At 43.4% G+C, this 19,432-nt stretch overlaps 1 protein-coding gene across 3 annotated transcripts in view; it reads right to left on the minus strand.

The window, feature by feature from the left end:
• Window positions 1–3,523: 3,523 nt before the first annotated feature.
• CPPED1 (calcineurin like phosphoesterase domain containing 1) overlaps window positions 3,524–19,432 on the minus strand; it is an 88,527-nt gene continuing 72,618 nt past the window's right edge. For all 3 annotated transcript variants that reach the window (XM_081298981.1, XM_081298982.1, XM_081298980.1), the window contains one exon: window positions 3,524–5,764. In XM_081298981.1, coding sequence (XP_081155107.1) covers window positions 5,538–5,764 — 227 coding nt within the window. In that variant the 3' untranslated portion in view covers window positions 3,524–5,537. The remainder of the gene's footprint in view (window positions 5,765–19,432) is intronic.

The raw sequence follows: 19,432 nt of genomic DNA on the forward strand, positions 1-19,432 counted from the left end.
GGATACTTGTTTATTTCTCCAATTTCACCACAGTGAACAGAGAATCAAAGATAGCAATGCTATTAAGAATTTATTGACCTATTAAAATACCTAACTTTGATGACAATTCCCAAAGAACTATAGGTTAGGCATCCCAAATCTCAAAACCCCAAATTCATAATGCTCCAAAATTCAAAACTCTAAAGTTTGGCTTTTGGATTAGAGATGATCAACCAGGAAAGTCTATGCAAATATTCTAAAATCCAACAGAGATTGGAACTCTAGAACACTGTGGGCCAAGCATTTTAGATAAGGGGCACTCTGTATGTATACACAGCTTAGGAACATGGTCCAGTCTCCAGTCCCACGTCCCCAAGACTGAGGGCTCCTGTTGATAACTGGATGTGACTCCACATCACACAGCTCCAGTCACCTTATTCCACCATCTTTGCCCAGTGTTTTGTGGCAGCCCTTCTCTGCCCTCAGGCATGGGCTAGGCATTGGGAACACAGAGGCAAATGACACAGACTTGGTCCCTGGTGACCAGAGCTCGCATCCTGGTCAAGGTTACCTTTAAAGATCACAACACAAGCACCTTTCTTAGTGGACGTGCTATGAAGAAAATAGACAAGGAGATGGGCATGTGATGCCCGGGGACCAGTGGCAGAACTCTGGCTGGGTGGTGTGGGAAAGGGTGACCTTGAGTGGGATCAACATGGTGATGAGAAGCCAGGGCCCATTAGAGGAAGTAGCAGGTGCAGAGGCCGCAAAGGTGGCAGGAGACGAGGTCTGGGAGGTGCGCAGGTGGCCGCATAAGTGGGGCCTGTGAGTCACAGCAAGGCCTCTGTTCTCAGAGTGGTGCAGAGTCCCCCAAAATAAAGAGGCTCAGTTTAGTTAAAGACAACTGTCAGAACAGAATAACGAAGGGTAGCATTATTATTCAATCAAGTTTATTTACATAGAAAAAATAAAACCTAAGGGAAAGATCAAATTTGTATGTATTTGTGTGTATGGAATTATTAATGCTTTTTTAAAAAAGGAAATGAAAACCAATTGGAGAAAAAATAATTTAGTCAGTATTTTCTATAAAAATGCTCTAAGTCATTATTATGAGAAAGGAGTCCCCATTTTTACACACACACACACCTCTGCAGTGGCATAAGACAGTATTTTATGAAGTTGTACAGAAATACTACCTGTCAAATACTATATCTTCCATATACAACCCAAACTGTTAAGGTTATCTGAATAAGTAATCCCTGGTGTCTGTTACAGAAAGCTTTTAATAGAATGTGCCTTGACGATTTATTACTAATCCTTCCAATACAATATTACTAGTTAATTTTGAGACTGCATAGAACTGTGTGAAACACTACTTGAAGAATCAATAAAGAGCTCAAGTAAACGTACTCGATGTTTTGATTATCTTTTCTCCAAAGACTTTGTGTTAGAACGCAGGCTATAATATTAAACTCTATTATTGTTTATATGGTTTCCTCAGTTGCATACATCTCAGCATCTTTTACAGGTATATGAGGCAAATGCTCATATTCATCTATTCAGGCTTAAAACTAGTGTTTGCTTTGTAACTTTCTGTCAGTCCTGACAATCTCATAATATGGAAAATCACAAGAAATCACAAGATAGGATAAAGTGTTCCACTTGCTGGTTACAATTTACTAGATTTCACAACCCTCTTTTCCCCAACCTTAGGAGAAACATGACAGAAGAGTTGAATTTATCTGTAAAAAGCAAATGTAGTTGGGTGTGCTTGTGCATACTTGTAGTCCCAGTGACTCAGGAGGCTGAGGCAGGAGGATTTCAGTTCAAGGCCAGCCTCAGCACCTTAGTGAGACCCTAAACAACTTAGCAAGACCCTGTCTCAAAATGAAAAATAAAAAGGGCTGGGGAATGTGGCTCAGTGGTAAAGTGCCCCTCAGTTCAATCCTCAGTACCAAAAAATAATAATAAAAATTTAAAAAATAATAAAGTAAATGCAGTTAGATGGTCTACTCCACCCTCATTCACAAACTCACTTTTCTGATTCTCGACAATCCAATTTGAGATCACCTTAAATAAGCCTTCCCCTTTTAGCAGCCCTTTGTTTTTTACAATTAAAGTGATTCACTAGAAGTGGGAGAGAGCTGGTGTTTCTTACATGACATGGGAACTATACACAAAGGGTGTATTAGTCTGTTTCTATCATCATAGAGGAATACCTGAGGCTAGGTGCTTGATGCTGAGAGCCATTGCCAAGTAGGAATGACGCATGGCAATTTCTTTGTCAGCCTACTCCATGTTGCTTAGAGGAAGGACTCTCCATTGTGGAAATGGGCTTGCCTTTGGACCCAGGTCATTTGCAGTGACATTGCATGTATGCTTGAGTAAGGTGACCTTGCTCAAGGACCAGGGCGGATCCGGGTTTAGGGCGGATCAGGTTTTAGGGAGTATCCTGCTCCTTGGGTTTAGGGCGGTTCCAGGTTTAAGGTGTACCCTGCTGGGAATAGGGCGTATCCTGCTGCCTCAGGCACACCCGCTCCTTGAGTTCCCGTTGAGTTCTCGTGGGATTCAGAGAGTATTTGGGATTCAGAACGTGGATTTTGCGCAGAATGTGGATTTCCCCAGAACGTGTGTAGAGTGCTGGTGTGAGTTCGGGAATAAAGAGTTGCTGTTTGAATCTACAAGGTGTGAGTGGCTCGTGATTTTGTGCCCAGCCAGTCCGCGGCAGCTTTATTTTAAAAAGAGGTTTATTAGCCAACAGTTCTGGGGATTCAAAGGGGTGGCACAGGCATCAGCCTGGTGACATCAGCTTAGCTTTGGTGAAGCCCTCATGGCAGATGGCATCCCAATAGTCAGAGCAAAGGCGAGGGCAAGATCACATAGTGAGATAGGAAGCCAGGGAGTGATGGGGGAGCACTACAGTATTCCCAAGGCACATCCCCAATGACCTAGGGACTCCCATTAGGCCCCACCTTTTAAAGGTCTCAATCTCTTCACGTCTCCAGACTGGAAATCAAGCTTACAACCATAAACCTTTTGGGGATAAACCACATTCATATCCAAACCAGAGTGAGAAATGAAGCTTCACTGGATAGAGCACTTGCTACTGTGGAGGGCGTATGCCCTGTGACCCATGATGGTTCACGTCTGTCCCCTTTGGCCAAATTCTCTGCCTGGAACCATCGGTTCCTTGTTCAGGTTCTGCCGCCCTAATCTGGTGTAACCAGAGACGGGCTTCTGGGCCTGGTCTGGGCTCCGCAGATGCCAGCGTGAAATCCCAGGCCTCCAGCTGACGCTGGATTCTTGCCCAGGAAAGGCGGTCAGGGCCCTGAACACAGTGGTGTGTGGCATGGCTGAGCAGGTACCAACTGCTCGGCTGTAAAAGACATTCTCCAAGGAGAGGGTAGTGAAGGAGCGTGGGCTGCAGAGGTGGACTGCTTGCATCCTGGTCCATTCCCACTGCTGAGCTGGTGGCCTGGGCCACACGCTCCACCCTTTTGAACCAAAGCCCCCGAAACACATAAACACTCAGAACAGCAGCACGCATGCTCGTCAAGCCTTTTATTATTTTTCACAGGACAAAGCATCTGTTTTTTCTTCTCACACAGTTCTTCCTTCATTTTTATATTCCAAGTGAATTGACAATCAATTATCTGGTATGTGGACACATGTGCACCCATGGGGATACTTCCTGACTTCATGATGAACGTCTCACCACTGTGGGACTCGTGGTCTCATAACTTGAAAGATAGTGGGGATTTCACAGTACTCCTCTTACTTAGCATATATGCTTGGAGTGTTGTGAACCAGTTCTTCTACTTATCCAATTTTGGGGATGGGGTTTACCAAGCTGCATGTCCACTACTTTACATCATTGCCCATTACTTTACAACTCCCCCATTCAGCACATGGAATAGAACGGAGAACAAGATTACAATCCATTGTGATCAGACTCTTCCCATTTTTCCTGGGGAGTCAAAGCCCCCTGTGTTTATAGTCTAAGAGTCCCCAGGTCCCAGGTCTCAAAAAAGTGGCTTACTAGTTATGTCCCAGGTTGAACTCACCTTCTGACCTTCTATCCACATCTGTCGTAAAGAAAAATGAACACAAAACAAGAACGCAGCGAAACACTACAAGAGCATTCTAGTTTTGAATATTTTTCAATTTTCTTGTGCTGCATAACAATGAGCTATGGTGTGTCACCAATGTGTGGTATAATTAACTTCTCGTCTTTTGTTCCTTATGAATTTACATATCCAATTATCTTTCTATTTAATTTCTCACAGTTTTGCTACATTGACTAAAACTTTTTAAACAGGAAAGTTTTTTAATTTAATGGACTTTGCAGTTCATTTGTAACCAGTCAGTTTTTAAAGTCAGTTCAGGACTGTTAAATGCTACTGCAGAATACTATAAAAGTTCCCTGGCAGAACTTGGAGTACCTGGCTGTGTGTCTACAAGGACAACTGCTGAGAAAGAATATGTGGGTGAAAGCACACAGTGGCCAGGAGTAGTGCAAAGATGCAGCAGAGCAGATTATGGGAAAAGGATGCTCATTTTAGGCAGCCTGGCTCTTTGGTCAAGGGTACTTGCCTGGTGCACCGAATCGAAGTCAGTGTCAATGTGGTGTGGCTAGACACACTGTTTTGGCCCCACCAGAATTTCTGGTTTGTTTCTTCTGAGATCTTTGCATCAATTTTTCTGTTGAGGCAGATGCAATTAAGAGGTTCATTAATTGCGGGGCATTCCGGTCTCACGAAACACCTATCTGCAGACCCACTGCAGCACCGAGTGCGAATGTGGAGAAACACAAGGGGCTGTGGATGACCTCACATGCCTCGGTGCTCGTCTTCTGGGTGAGTTTCGTAAATGGCAATGTACGTGCAAAGGTGACTTCTGGAGCCACCAGGGAGGCCAACTCAAGTCCTGATGTGTACTGACTGTATTCTGGTTCTACTGTCAGCAATACCAGAAGTCTTAGAATTTAACAGTGAGAAGGGGTACTCGACTCCTTGTTAAAATAAGTCTCCATGGCTCGTGATATGAGAGACAGCTATTTGTTTTGCCAGGAAGGGAAGGAGATGACCTTTGCTTTGCCTAGCATTTTGGGGAGTCATGACCACAATTTAATATAATCAGATGCAGTTTGTTCAAGGAATTATCAAAGATCACATGTGAATACCAAGTTGGGACTGAGGTCAATAGGTAAACATTGATCAGGCACTGCCAGAAACAATCTAATTCAAAAGCAGAGCTGAGAAATACACCATTAGGAGAGCTTACACAAACAGCCAGAGACAGTCTAATGTCATAATAACTAAAAATTATTTCCAGGCTCCCTCTCTCCTTTTCAACAGAAGGCAGCTCTATTTTAATATAATTTAGGATGGGCTCCGCTCTCTGGTTTATGCCAAAGGATGTAAATTCACAACCCTGCCTGGTCCACTTTTACATTCCAGCAGGGGCTGACTTGTGTGCTGCTGCTGATTCTGGTAAAAACAAAACAAAATCAAAATATTATAGAAGAGGAAGGTGGACAGACCACCAAGGGAGGCTCACTACTGCTTCATCAGCTCCATGAGATCGTCTTCTATTCCTTTCTCATTCAGCTCATCTAAACTGTAGTATCGGTGAACAATTTTCTCAGCGGTGACAACCACGACTCGGAGCCCATGGGTGTCTTTGCCCAGCTGGCATCCGATGGCAGATGATACCACCATGTCCAGGTTCTTGTAGGTGCCCCCAGCATTCCTGTGGTAGTGGCCTGAGAACACAGCTCTGACACCTGCAAGGAAGGAAACAGGACATTAGGGGGCCCAGGATTCCCATGTGGGTCATGGGTGGGGGGCGCCGGTGTGTTATTCTGTGAACATTGTTATATTAAATGCATAACATTATTTTGTGTGTAATTAAGGAAGCAGCCTATGTGACATCCAGAATCTTTTCAAGGATAATTCATACAAACAATGTATTATTAATAAGTTTATTGTAACTAGGACAAGAACGAACATGATGAGAGAAGGAAGATAAGGTGAGTGACTTTGGGAAGAGACAAAGGAGAGAAGAAAACCCAAGTTGATATCCCCATGACATTGGCCATGCGTGCACAGCCACAGTGCTGACAGGCTGGGAGCTCAGTGGCGCGCATTGCCCAGCGCGTGTGAGGCCTGGGTTCAATGCCTGGCACTGCAAAGATAACGAAAACTTCAGAAAATGTTTATCATGTTCTAATCAGGAGAGCAGAACTCACTCAATATTTGATGTCCCTCCTCTGCTCCAAACTTACAGCCATGATAGATGAAACCCAAGAAAACCAAAGGACATGAATAGGCTCAGCAACACAGTAAATATCCGTACAAAAAGGCAAAGTATGAGTGAGACAAAAATGTGCCTGGAATTAAGCTCTTGAAGGTCAGAGGCGGAAAGCACCTTCTTGAGAAGGGGAATGACACAGGCCTTTGCTTGACATGGGCTGGTGGGGGAGCTCTGCTTACAGGAGATGGAAGGACCGGCCACTCAGGGATGGGGCAGTGGCATGCTGGGCATTGCTCAGAAGCTGTGTGAGTGGGGAGATCTGTTAGCCAGGTCTGAGAATTTCCAGTGTGAATACTCCAGTCAAGGTTGTCGGGTTGCCAACTCGATGTCACTGAACTGGGGTGGGGAGGGACGGATGCTCAGCATCACACCATTACAGTGTCTCCACCATACAGCTGCAGAAGCTGTAAACCACCCTGGCAGTGGAGACAAGTTGTAGTAGCAAAAGAACTAGAGTGTATGATGAATTCTGAGTATTTATGACCTTTGCCTTTTAATCTACAAGTATCTCTCAATATCCATGGGGGCTTGGTTCAGGATCCCCCAGGGATACCAATATCCAGGATGCTCGAGTCCCTCACATGGAGCCGCACGGTGTCTTTGTTTAATCAACGCACATGCTGCTTAGTTTAAAGCACCTCCTGATAACATGTAACACCTAGTACAGTGTAAATGTTATGTAAATAGTCATACTGTATTGTTTGTAGGAGAATGACAAGAGACAAATCTGTATATGTACAGTATAGATGTAATTTTCCAAAAACTATTTTTTGATCTGTGGTTGGTTAAGTACAGAGTGCTAACTGTAATTTAATGGAGAAGTTAAATAATTTACTCTTAAATTAAAAGCTGTTTAATAACCAGTTTGCAAAATCCCTTAGGATCTAATAATCATGGGAATGGGGGTGTAGCTCAGTGGTAGAACACATGTTAGCCTGGGTGATGCCCCAGGTTCAATCCCCCTCCCACATATAAAATTAACAATTGGTTCTAACAAGCTGGCAGGAAGCGACTGCAGCACACCACTGGGCCAGGGCTCCTCACCACCCGAGGAAGGACAGACACAGGCTCACATCTATGTACTGACCCATGTGTCCCTGATATTACTCCACTTCCATTATGAGGCCTGTTCTGGGAAGGGGTCAGGAGAATGTGACCAAAACCACCAGACACGGAGATGTTAGTCAAGAGAGAATAAAAGAAAAACAAACAAACAAAACCAGAAACAACAACAACAGAAACAAAAGAATATCTAGTCCTCAAATCAAACCTGCAATAAAACATTCTACCACCCGTGAAGCAATCTCATGCTAAACAAGACAATCCATAAACTCTTCCATCACGAACTTCAAATGAAATTAACTACATGAATCTGTCTGGAAAGTATTTAAAATCAATATGTTGATGTCCAGGAATCCTTAATGAAGGACTAATATCCATAAAAAGAAAATGTTATGAAACAAAACAGGAAAAACTGAATGAAAACAATAGGCAATAAAAATTTTAAAATGGTGGACATAAAAGATATCCATTAAAAATTTAAATAAAAACAACCCTCAATAAATGGGATAAATTATAGATTGGACACTAGTCAAAGAGGAAAATTAGTGAACCAAAATGGAGAATGGGGAAAATGAGCTAGAAGACAACAGAGAGACCCAGACACAAGCAATATGAAGCTGTTCAAAGAACGTGAGGAGAGGAATGAGGTACCAACAGATGATTAAGAGGAATTGGAAAAAGGGAAAGGAAAAAATAACAGTGAGAAGAATTTTAAAAAATAATACCAGAGAATTTTCCAGAAGGGAGGAACATGTGGGTCCTCAGATAAAAAGTACTAGGTAGGAGACATAAAAATTATTTCATATTGACATGTAATGTAGTAAAATTATGGTATATCAAAGAGAAAACAGAAAAACCTTAAGAAGATATTATGGTGAAAATATTACACAGGAATGGCAGTTAGAGAGTAGATACCTCGGCAATGACAGAATCAATTTGAATACCTTCAAATTGCTCAGGGCAAATAACTATGAACCTAAAATTTCATACCTGGCTTAACTATCATTTAAGTCTGAGGGCAAAATAAGGATATGTTTATAAATATAAAGACTAAGAGTTTAATACTCCCAAATCATCACTAAAAGAATTATTACTCCTAATTATTACTCCTATTTCAGCAGAGGAAAGGATGAAGTATTAAAACACAAGGAGTTAATTCTAATAAAATATTTTGGCAAACTGAATTAACTACTGATTTTTAAAAAAATCCCTATTTATTTAATATTAAAAGTGAAATTAAAAACTCAAACAACATGTCAAGATTGAAAGTTCAAAGGAAAATTAAAGGTATAAAGGATCATCTTTGTTAGAAAATACTGATTAACTTGGTAGTATGTTAGAAAAAATGTATAGTCATATTCTTAAAAAAAAATATTTGTGCATAAGCAACCAAATTAGCACACTAGGTAAATTGGCTAAATTGATAAATTAGTAAGTATGCTACATTTTTGTCAAAATTAAAAACTTTTGTGATTCAAAAAACATTACCAAGGAAAGGGAGAAAGGAAGAAAAGATGACCAAGGAATAGGAGAAACTATTTGCAAGTCATAAGGGTCTAATATCCAGAACATATGAAAAAGTCTTGCAACTTTAATGCTAGAAAGACAATCCAATTAACAAATGGGCAGAGGATGTGTACAGACATTTCTTTAAAAAAAAAAATACAAATGGCCAATAGGCACAAGAAAAGACACTCAAGATACTTAATAAGGAAATCACAACCACAATGAGATAACCACTTTATATCCATTAGGATGCCTATAATAAAACCGATAGAAAGCAAGTATTCACATGGCTTTGGAGAAATTTGAACTGGTGGGAATGTAAGATGGCACAGCAATTGTGGAAAAACACTCTGGTAATTCCTCAAAATATGAAGTATACAGTTGCCACAATCCAGTGTTTCACCCAAGAGAAATGAGAAAATACATTTATGCAAAAACTTGTACATAAGTTTATAGCAGCAGTGTTCATAATAGCTAAAAAGTGGAAGCAGACCACATGCCCATTAAATGATGATGGATAAACAAAAGTGATCTGCCAATACAATGGGACAGTATTCAGCTATCAAAAGAGATGAAGTACTGATGTCTGCTACAATGCCTGATGCCTCCTGTTTCCAAGGAAGAAACTTGGAAACATCATGCTAAGTGAAAGAAGCCAGACATAAAAGGCCACAAAACACATGGTCCCATGTAAATGAAAGGTCTGGAATAGGCAAATGTACAGAGGCAGTAATTAGATCACTGCTGCCAGAGGTGGAGGCAGTGGGGAATGACTGCTAATGAGTATAGAGTTTCTTTATGAAATTGTAAAAATGGCCTGCAATTAGAGAGTGGTGATGGTTACATAACCTTGTGAATGTACTAAAACCACTGACTTTAAAGGGTAAATTTTATAGCATCTGGATTATAGCTCAATAAAAAATGCAGAAAAAATTTATGGGAGAGGAGGCTAAAATGACCCACGTGGTTATGGATTAGAGCTGGAAACATCAGTATAAATTCACGTTTGCCTGAAATCAATGCAGATGGCTGCACACAGAAACATTTATAGAAGTATATAAACTCAGGCCAGAATCCAGGATCTACTTCCTTGCTGTCTACTGAGACTGTGGGAAGCAAGGACACAGGGCAATGAGTATACTTAGTACACAGATCCTGGCTACTATAACCATTCCCCAATAAAAAGAACTCTGGACCCCTGACAGGACTAGGGCAGGAAACACACGAGATGAGCCAGGCATCTTGCACTGCCATTAGCAAGGAAGTGCTCAAGACTCACACCCCACAATGCTGGGGTATGTCAAAGGGACACAGCAATCAGTGAAGGAGCCTCAAGTCTAGGCTTAATAATTTGAGCAACAAAATACATTAGTATTGAATTACGACCCAAAGTATTAAAAAATTCCACAAATCCATGCTGACATGAATGACTGAATAAATAAATAAGTGGAAGAAAGAAGAACAAATTTCCCATATGGAAAGGCAAATGTTTTATGTAGATACTCCTCACTCTGGAAGGAAAGCCTAGCTCCTCACCCCTTCGGAGTGGGCTATGTGCTGACTTCCTTTTACAAAGTACAAAGAGGGGGTTAAAAAAAAAGCACCCATGGTGGAAAAGCTGGACGACACCCGCAGCACAGCTCATAGGGGTCTGTGCTTTTCAGCAAGGCTGTGATGAAGTGGCACTCCACCTCTGGGTCCTCTTCCTGTAAGCCCACCACTCCACTCAAGTCACCAGAAACAGAAAATTCCTGAAGATAGACATCCTGTGAAACACCTGACCAGTACTCCTCCAAACCATCAGGGTCACCATCAAATATAAGGAAGAAACCATGCCAGCAGGAGCCTAAGGAGACATGATGACCAAATGTAATTTATCCAGGCTTTAAAAAATTAAAATTGAAAAATAGAACAACTTCAGATTTAAATGAAAGATAATACAGAAAATCCCAATCTCTCTCCCACCCTGTCTCCCCATTTATGAATATCTTGTGCTAGGGTGGTGCATGCTTTCCAGCGAATGAATCAACCTGGAAGACATTAACTCAAGTCCATAAATGGATGCCCTTAGTTTTTTTTTCTTATGTTCTTTTTAAATTCCAGGATTGGAAGAATTTTCACAAGTTCCACTCTGTGGAACAAGAAAGCAGATAAGAGATTAAGAATGCTGGTTAAAAAATAAAAATTAAAAAAAAGACAAAGAGACCAGGGAGAAAGAAAGGAGAAAAAAGGAGAGTAAGAGGAGAAAGAGAAAAAGGCGTGAGGCAAGTATGCTGAGCGGCTCGCAGCCCTTGCTCTGCGGTAGGAATCAGGAGACCTGAAACAGAGCTGTTGGGGCTGCAGCCACGTTTGCCAATTAGCAAGGCCGGGAGCCTCCCCTGCAGGCAGGTGTAGATGTGTGGTGCTGAGGTGCAACCCTGCAGGTGCAGAAGAAGGTGACTCAGTTTCCCTCTTGAAACAGCCAGGGTGGAGAGAAGGGCTGTCTCCACTTACTAGACCGCAACCCACCGCAACCCACTCCAGGGGGCAAGGTGGCAAAGCCGCTTCACATTTTACTATCTCCCCTTCACCCAGCAAAGTCACCTCAGTGGCAATTTATTCTTCAGACATTCCTCGAGAAGAGCCCCGAGGTGTGGTCAGGTCTGTGGGCATAAACAGGACAACATCCACTGTCTGTACAGCTCACTTAGGGGATACCGCTGAATGCTCACAGTCCCCTCTTACTCAAGGGGGTGTATCCCAAGACCCCCAGTGGGTACCTGAAACTGAGCTGTATACACAATAGGTTTTTCCCACATGCTCAGCAGCGCTGCCATGTAGTGCCAGAGCCACCATTTGTCCTTCCATGTTTTATGTCCTGGTGCCCCCTTTGCATCCTTGCACAAGGGTTACCTGAACATAAGCACTACAGTAGCATAACAGTTGAGCTTACAGCCAAGAAATCCACTAAATGACTAATGTCTGGGTGGCATATGTAGTGTGGATACTGGAAAAAGGGACAATTCACATCCAGATTGGGACAGAGCAGAACAGTGCCAGGCAAGATTTCATCATGCTACTCAGGACGGCAGGAAATTAAAACTTATAAATTGTTTATTCCTAGAATTTTCCATTTCATAATTCAGACTGCAGTTTACCACAGTAACTAAAAACTGTGGAAAGCAAAACTTCAGATAAGGAAAGAGATAGATTTACATGCACTGGCATTGCAAGGCACCAATGATATTATGTATGAATAGCAAGCTGCAAAAAAAAAAAAAAGTGTTCCTATGTTTGCAAAATAAAGACAATGTCTACAGAAGAGGGTGCAGGCATGCATCTGTGCCTCCAGTGGGACAGGCGAGCCCAGCAAGGGGCACCACTCTCTGCCTTTATTACTGTAATGCTTACTGTGATCACAAGTTGATCAATGAGCAGGAGCAAAACATCGAGGAGACATGAACAAGATGGGGCAGCCCGAGGAACCAAGGAAAGGGGTCATGCAGGCACATCACACTAGGGCCAGAGCTGTGTGGTTCAAAAGCGCAGCTGGAACTGCTGGGCTGGGTGCCTGCTGAGTTCCTGCCACAGAGGGAGAACAGCTCCTGATTGCACAGGGTGTGTGTGTGCGTGCGTGCGTGCGTGCGTGCGTGTGTAAACGACTGCTTCCTTGGTAGCCTTTCTGGAGTGTCAAAGCCTCAGGCCTGTGTTGTCTGAGGCCCCAATGGGAGTGAGATGACACTTGCCCTGGGGAGCTGTGAGTGGCTGGAAGGAAAACACTTAGCATTAGTAAATATTTTGTATGCTAAATTATGCTTATGAAATTTGTCTCTTTATGCCTAACTCACAGTTGTAAACTGCACTATTTTGGAAAGAATACCTGGCAATTTTGAAATAAGTGCACATTAGCAGGAATTAGTGTCAAAAACTCATTTTAATTTCATGTTCACTGGCACTGGTAGAGATGGAGCATTAGAGGTGACTGGTCAGGTGGCCAAAAATGGTCAGGGCAGAGCTCCCTGGACCTTGGACTGCTGCCCTGCTCTGTAAGAACATGCCCTGCCCTCTTCCTTTTAGTCTCACCACTTATTGTTAAGTCCTAAGACACAGACAATATGACCAGATGAGGATCCTCAGAGTAGCAAGCATACCTGAGGAGGGCTGGGTCAAGTTGCTAGTATGTACCACAGGTATTCAGATCCTTTTGCCTCTTCACAGAAGAGATTTCTCCTTTCTACAATAAGGAACTAACATTTTGGGGTCCTGAATGAGAAATCAAGCAATGAACATGTGACAGGTTTACAAAGGAATGGTCAGGCTGACAGCTGAAGTTGGTCTCAAAAGTTGGAAGATTGATACACCCGTTCTCCTGGACTCTGGTGCTACTTTCAAGGTTCTGGCATGTTCCTGGCTGGTCTAGTATAAACACAATTTTGCGTGGGGGAGTGAAGGAGCTGCTGCTTGGGTTGGAACCAGTATCTTGTGATAGGAGTTTCTGGGTCTATCTCTAACCTTCTTGAAAGCCCAGGAGTTTTGAACCTGAACATGTTCTCGTCTGGCCTTCATTACTCCTTATGGTCAGGTACCAAGGCAGAGCAGACCACGAGTGGGCCTGGATGGAGCAGAGCAGCAGCCATATCTCGTGTCATGCAGGACATGAAATCCTTTCCAGCCTTCATCCCACTGCATCCTTCCAATGGACCTTGGTCTCAGGGCTCATACATGTACTATTTAGGTGAGAAAACTGAGGCCAACAGAAGCTCAGAAACCAACACGAAGCCACATAGCTAGCTCAGAACTTGGACACCAGGATGTCGGAAGCCTTGCCCTTGACTGGCAGTGCAGACTCAGGCTCTGTTCTGTTTTGGGACCTTGGATACACCTTTCACCTTGAGAGCTACTGTTTCCTGTCTATTAGATGAATAATGACAATGCCTTTCAAGGGTGGCAGAGGTCTATAGGGGAGCAGGGACATGCTGACAACCCATCCTCCCCCCAGGAGGCTTCTCAGGGCAGGGCCAGCTTCTCACTGCTGGAGTAGGGCCCAGGTCCAGCCTGGCTCTGAGCTCTGCAACATGCAGGCTCTTGTCCAGGTTACACTCCTGTGACTTCCAGGCATAGGAACCTCGCTTTGTTAGGACGTTTCACCCACCTCAGCTTCCTACCAGCCTCTGAGAGAGAAGCACTGATTCATGACCAAATGGAGTCCGGAATGTGTTAATCAAACGTGGCCTCCCAGACGGGGACAGATTTTAGTGGTGTTTTCAGCAGTTGAGCAAAATTTCCATTTGGGCTGTTGATCGGTCATCTGTGGCCGACACGCCTCTGTGGTTCCGTAATTGAGTATTACAGATAGATTGTCTTTGAATTATGAACTGCTGTAAGGAGATGACAAACATCTTAAATTACTGCCAGAAGAATTTCCTGCAAAGGCAGCTGCTGTGTCCGCAGGGGATGGCTTTCTATGGCATCAGCTTCATATTTATTTCTTCATAGTATCATGTCAGGAAGATACCAAAAAGCCATTTTTAAGCCACCCTGATTCAAACTCACTTCAAACCAGTCAGAAGATTGGGATATCATCTCCGTATAATTTATTATTCTAATATCATAAATTTGCTTAGTACAATTCTGATGTGAAAAACTGACTTGAGCTTGAAAAATGTAAGCAAGTTCTAATTGGACACCTTTTATTTTTATCCAGCATGAGTACACATTTATGGAAATGTTATGTATCTTTACATTGCCAGCTACAGAAGTGAAAATTGTGTTATAAATCATTAGTTGCAGTCATTTATTCCGCCTCAGTTGTAAGGAAAAAGAATGTGACTCATTTAAAGAGAAAGAAAAAGAGAGTTTGGATGTGACCCTATAGAAAGTGGGTATAAAGACTGTGGAGAGGAGTCTGTCTGCTCAGCAGGGAGCCAGGGGGTAGGCATGCGGCAATCCTGGCCAGCTGCCAGCAATGGCCATGAGGCAAGGGAGTGGCGGGTGATCTCAGTTTTGGGAGGCACAGGCCGCCAACATGAGATCTGGCTAAGCCCGGTTCGGCCCCATTAGGGGGGTTCTTCACCATCTGGGGCTCTACATCTTAGCGTAACCACTCTCATCAGAGTCTCCCTGCTATGTGCCTTTCCTGGAGCCCCACTGCCTGGGGCTAGGAGTATGCAGGGAGGAAGGGCCCTTCCAGGTTCTCTGGGGATGGGGAAGGCAGGAGGCTGTGTCTTCAGTGTTGAACCCCTTTCTGGTGCCAGGGTGAGTAAAGTGCAGCGAGACCCACCTTTCCCAGCAATCAAGAGCTCAAAGTTGGGCTGGGATGTGGCTCAGTGATTAAGAGCCCCTGCAGTCAGTCCCTGGCACAAAAAAAAAAAAAAAAAAAATCCCCCCAAACAACAAAACAAACCCCTCAAGGTCTGTAGCCCGGTAGTGATGGAGAGAATTCTGCATAACAGATGCAGAAAGGGACAACACAATTTCAAAGTGCTTTATTTGCTGAACATCTCCTGATGAGCTGAGCACTTGGCATGTGCAATATCTCACTTAAGCCTCATGAGGACCCCTCAACGAAGAAATTATCCCCACGACATGGATGAAGGCATGATGAACAGAGAGGTTAGGTGCCTTACAAGGTCACAAAGATAGGATGCGTGTTGGGATCAGGCTGACTCAGGCTTGTCAAAAGAAACTACAAACGCCAAACAAAACAGCTCCTCAGGAAAAAACCCTCAGAGCCCAACTGCCTCCACTGGCTTCCCACAAGCCTCTCACCCCCACACAAACCTCACCACCTCCCACAATCCTCCTGCTCTTGAGGCTGATTGGCTGGGACGTGTGGGCGGAGCCAAAGAAGTCCCCCAATGAGCAGCTCCGTGGAGGAGCCAATCAGCTAGATGTTGCTGGGGCCGCTGTGAGCCAATCATCAGCTGGCAGTCTGAAGGGCAGGGAAACAGCCCAATGAACATCACCGCCCTGTCCATCATGTTAAAGGTGCAAAGTGCCAAAGACCATGGTGCTGCAGGCCTGTTAGAAGGCTCCCTGGAGGAGGAGGCTTTGACCTAAAGGTACACTCACTTCTTCCAGTTCTCTGACTGACCTGAAGGAGATCGTGACTGTGGCAGTAGTAATAATAATATTGGGGTGTTCATTATCTGCCAAGCATCATTCTAGACACTTAACATTTCTAACTCATTTGTTCCCCACAATTTCCCTCTGAAGGGGTGAAGTTGTTATCCCAGGTTCACAGATGAGAAAATGGACATTGAGAGACATTTGGTGCTTAACTGGGACTGTGAAAGGCAGGGCAGGGATCTGAACCCAGGGTCTGGCCCCAGTCAGGGCTCTTAACTGAAATGGCTGCCCAGTGGAGGCAAAACAGACACACCAGGCCTGGGGAACACCACGAGTGAAGCAGGAGTGTCAGGTGTGCTTCGGAAGCAGGGGAGCCAAACATGAACAGAGGCTCCTGCTGCCTGTCACAGCCAAGCATCCACATTCTCTCTCTAGCATTTCAATCCTCTGACGGACTCTCTGAGCACTTTCAAGGGGAGGAGAGTGAAAGTCTGCACATGGGATTCCAGTTTGGATTCTGGCTGGGCTAAAGGACAGGGGAGGCAGGGGCACAGAAAAAGGGAGGCCAGGGCCGCAGAGAGCTAAGACTGGCTGAAATGGAAATAACTTTAAAAAGTGCTGGAGCAGGTGTGTCCTCCTGCCTGCCCTGAGCACCAAGCATCTCAGCACTTCCGGTCCAGGCTTTCCCCGGTCTAAACCTCCCAGCTCCACATGTGTGTGCACTTGAATGGGACCTTACAGACATTTCCATGAGACCTCTTTTGAGGGTCATTCCTCTTTTCAGGCTCTGTCTCAGCTATGAAACTCTGCCCTCTTCTATAGAGTGAACATGTGGAAAAAATGCAACCTTGTGGACACGGCTGTGAGCCACTTAAGCTTTACAAGAACAAGAGGAGGGCCAATGGTAGCAGTGGAGAAAAGCATACCATTAAAAATTTATGTTTGGTCCATCAAAGTTTAGCCCAAATTTCCAGATTCTTCAAAAAAATGGAAGCTTCTCTGCATCTCAAAAATAAAAACAACAACAGAGTGACTTGTAATTTAGTTTATAAAACTATGGATGCCATTCCAACTGGGTGAGATGAGTGTATCTGCCATGCAAGGAACACTACTGAAAGAAACACAAGGCAGTTCATTTATACTACAAATAAGAGCAACTGCCTGAAGGTCAGACTTCTTTATCTACTTTAAATAAAGAGTGTCAAAATCCTACCACTTAAAAAAATAACTCAAGGGCTGGAGTCTAGCTCAGTGGTAAGCACCTGCTTGGTGTGCACAAGCCTATTGCTTGTGGTTCAATCCCTATTGTTGCTAGAAAATAAGGGGGGGAGGTGGTGGACTTTGATCCAATCCAACTATTTTGGCTATTATGGTTGCTTAGATCAGCTTGTCGACTCGGACAATAAGTGAAGCGGCTGGAATTTTGATCACCTTGGGGAAAATGCCTATTAAGAACCTTGTCTTCCAATCCATGAGCATGGTCTATCTTTCCACTTACTCAGGCCTTCTTTCATTATTTTATCAGTGTTTGTAGTTTTTAGGGTAGAGGGCTTTGACATTACTTGTTCTTCCTAAGATTTTATGTCTTTTGGTGCCACTGGAGATTCAATTGTTTTCACAATTTCTAGTAACAACTGTCTGCGGATAGCATATAAGAATACAATTGATTTTCGCCTGTTAATCTTATACCTTGCTAAATCATTTATTAGTTCTTAATTTTTTATAGACTTCTGAGAAACTGTTACCCTTTGTTCTTTCACGACACTGGATAAATTTTCTGTCTTACTCTTAACACAGCCCTTTCATGTGGCTTACTAAGGTGGACACTGTTGGCATCCCTGCCAGGCCCTCTGTGGAGGCTGGTGTAGCCACCCTCCTGCTGCTGGGAGGATTGGCTGCCATGGGCCCACAGCTGCCTTTTTCTCAGAAGCGCTCTCCTACTGAAGGGGATGGGGAGGCCACACCAATGACTAAATGACAGGCAAAAAAGGCCAGTCCTCAAACAGTATAATGAATGACTCCACTCATAGGAAATGTCGAGAACAGGCAAACCATAGAGACACATTTCTAGAGCCAGAGAAGTTTGGGAGGAAACTGGAGAGTGACTACCAAAGAGTATAGGATTGCTTTATGAAGTAATGGAAATACTGTAAAATAGATCCTAGTGTTAATGTACAGCTCCGTAAATAGATTAAAAACCACTGAATTGTAAGTTTTAGACAGATAAACTGAATCTGGTACCCAAATAAACCATCAAAAAGGAATAGCAACAATAATAGCTATCATTTACTGAAGAGCTGCTATGGGCCAGTCTATATTATTTACAATTCTTCCAACATTTCTAAAATGTATTATTGTGCATGGGGTGGGGCTGGGGTCAGTCCTTGCCCTATGGTGGGACCACCTGTATAGTTTCATTAGTGTTCTAGAGCCCTGTGGATCAGGCTGCACTCATGTGATGGTTAAGACCAAACTTCCTGTGCTTTTTCTCTGTCTTATTTCCTCACTCTCTGTCCCCGAGAGCCAACCCCAATCCCTGTCTCTGGGTTTCCTGCTAGAGACCCCAACCGAACAGTTACTTTGGCTGGACCTCATAATATTTCATTATTCTAATGATAAGATGTAGAAAGATCCTAATGGGAGCTAAGTAACAAGACTGAGGGCTCCTTAGCCACCTGACTTCTCCACTGCCACATCCACTTTAAATATAACAAAGACCTGTGGCTGGAGCTACTTGCTCTTTCCATTATTGCTTTGCTGCCTTCAAAAGTAATGCATGTCTAGCATTGCGGTGACGCACCTGTAACCCCAGAAATTCAGGAGGCTGAAGAAAGAGGCTCAAAAGTTTAAGGTCAGCTTGAGCAACTTAGCAAGACCCTTCTCAAAAAATAAAGTGCTGGTATTCAGTGGTAGAGCACCTCTTGCTTCAATCCCCAGTATCTGCTCTGAAAAAAAAAAAGTAATGCATATCTTAAGAGAGCAGATGAATAAACTATAGCAGTGTGAGTAAACACACTGCAGCCATGAAAAAGAACAAGGACAATCTACATACTGAGAGTGGAGTGATTTCTGAGATAAATGGTTAAATGAACCAAGTAAAAGAAAGTATATTCATGTTGTGGGGTATGTTTTCTAAGAGAAATAAGAAGACACATGATGCACACAGCTTACCCTCAAACAGATCAGAAAAGGATAAACATGTAGACAGCAGCTGTCACAAACAAGGGCTGAAGCAGTTGGGGTTAAGTGTTAACAACAAGTAAACGTGGGTGAAGGGTACACATTTGTTCTATTCACTATCCACACTCTTGCGACTCTTCTGTAAACTTAAAAACATTTCTGAATAAAAAGTAGAGAAAAAACAATACAAGATTGCTACAAATACAAGGAAATATTGTGAAAATATAGAACATCAAATAAAAAATGGGAGAGGGAAGGAAATTGCTGGAAAGCCCTCTTCCCACTTGGGAGTTCAGGTGTCCTTCCCAGATCACTGTTAATATGTATATTCTAGATGATAAAC

Source organism: Spermophilus citellus (genome assembly GCF_964194105.1).
Source record: "Spermophilus citellus genome assembly, chromosome: 6".
Classification (NCBI taxonomy): domain Eukaryota; kingdom Metazoa; phylum Chordata; class Mammalia; order Rodentia; family Sciuridae; genus Spermophilus; species Spermophilus citellus.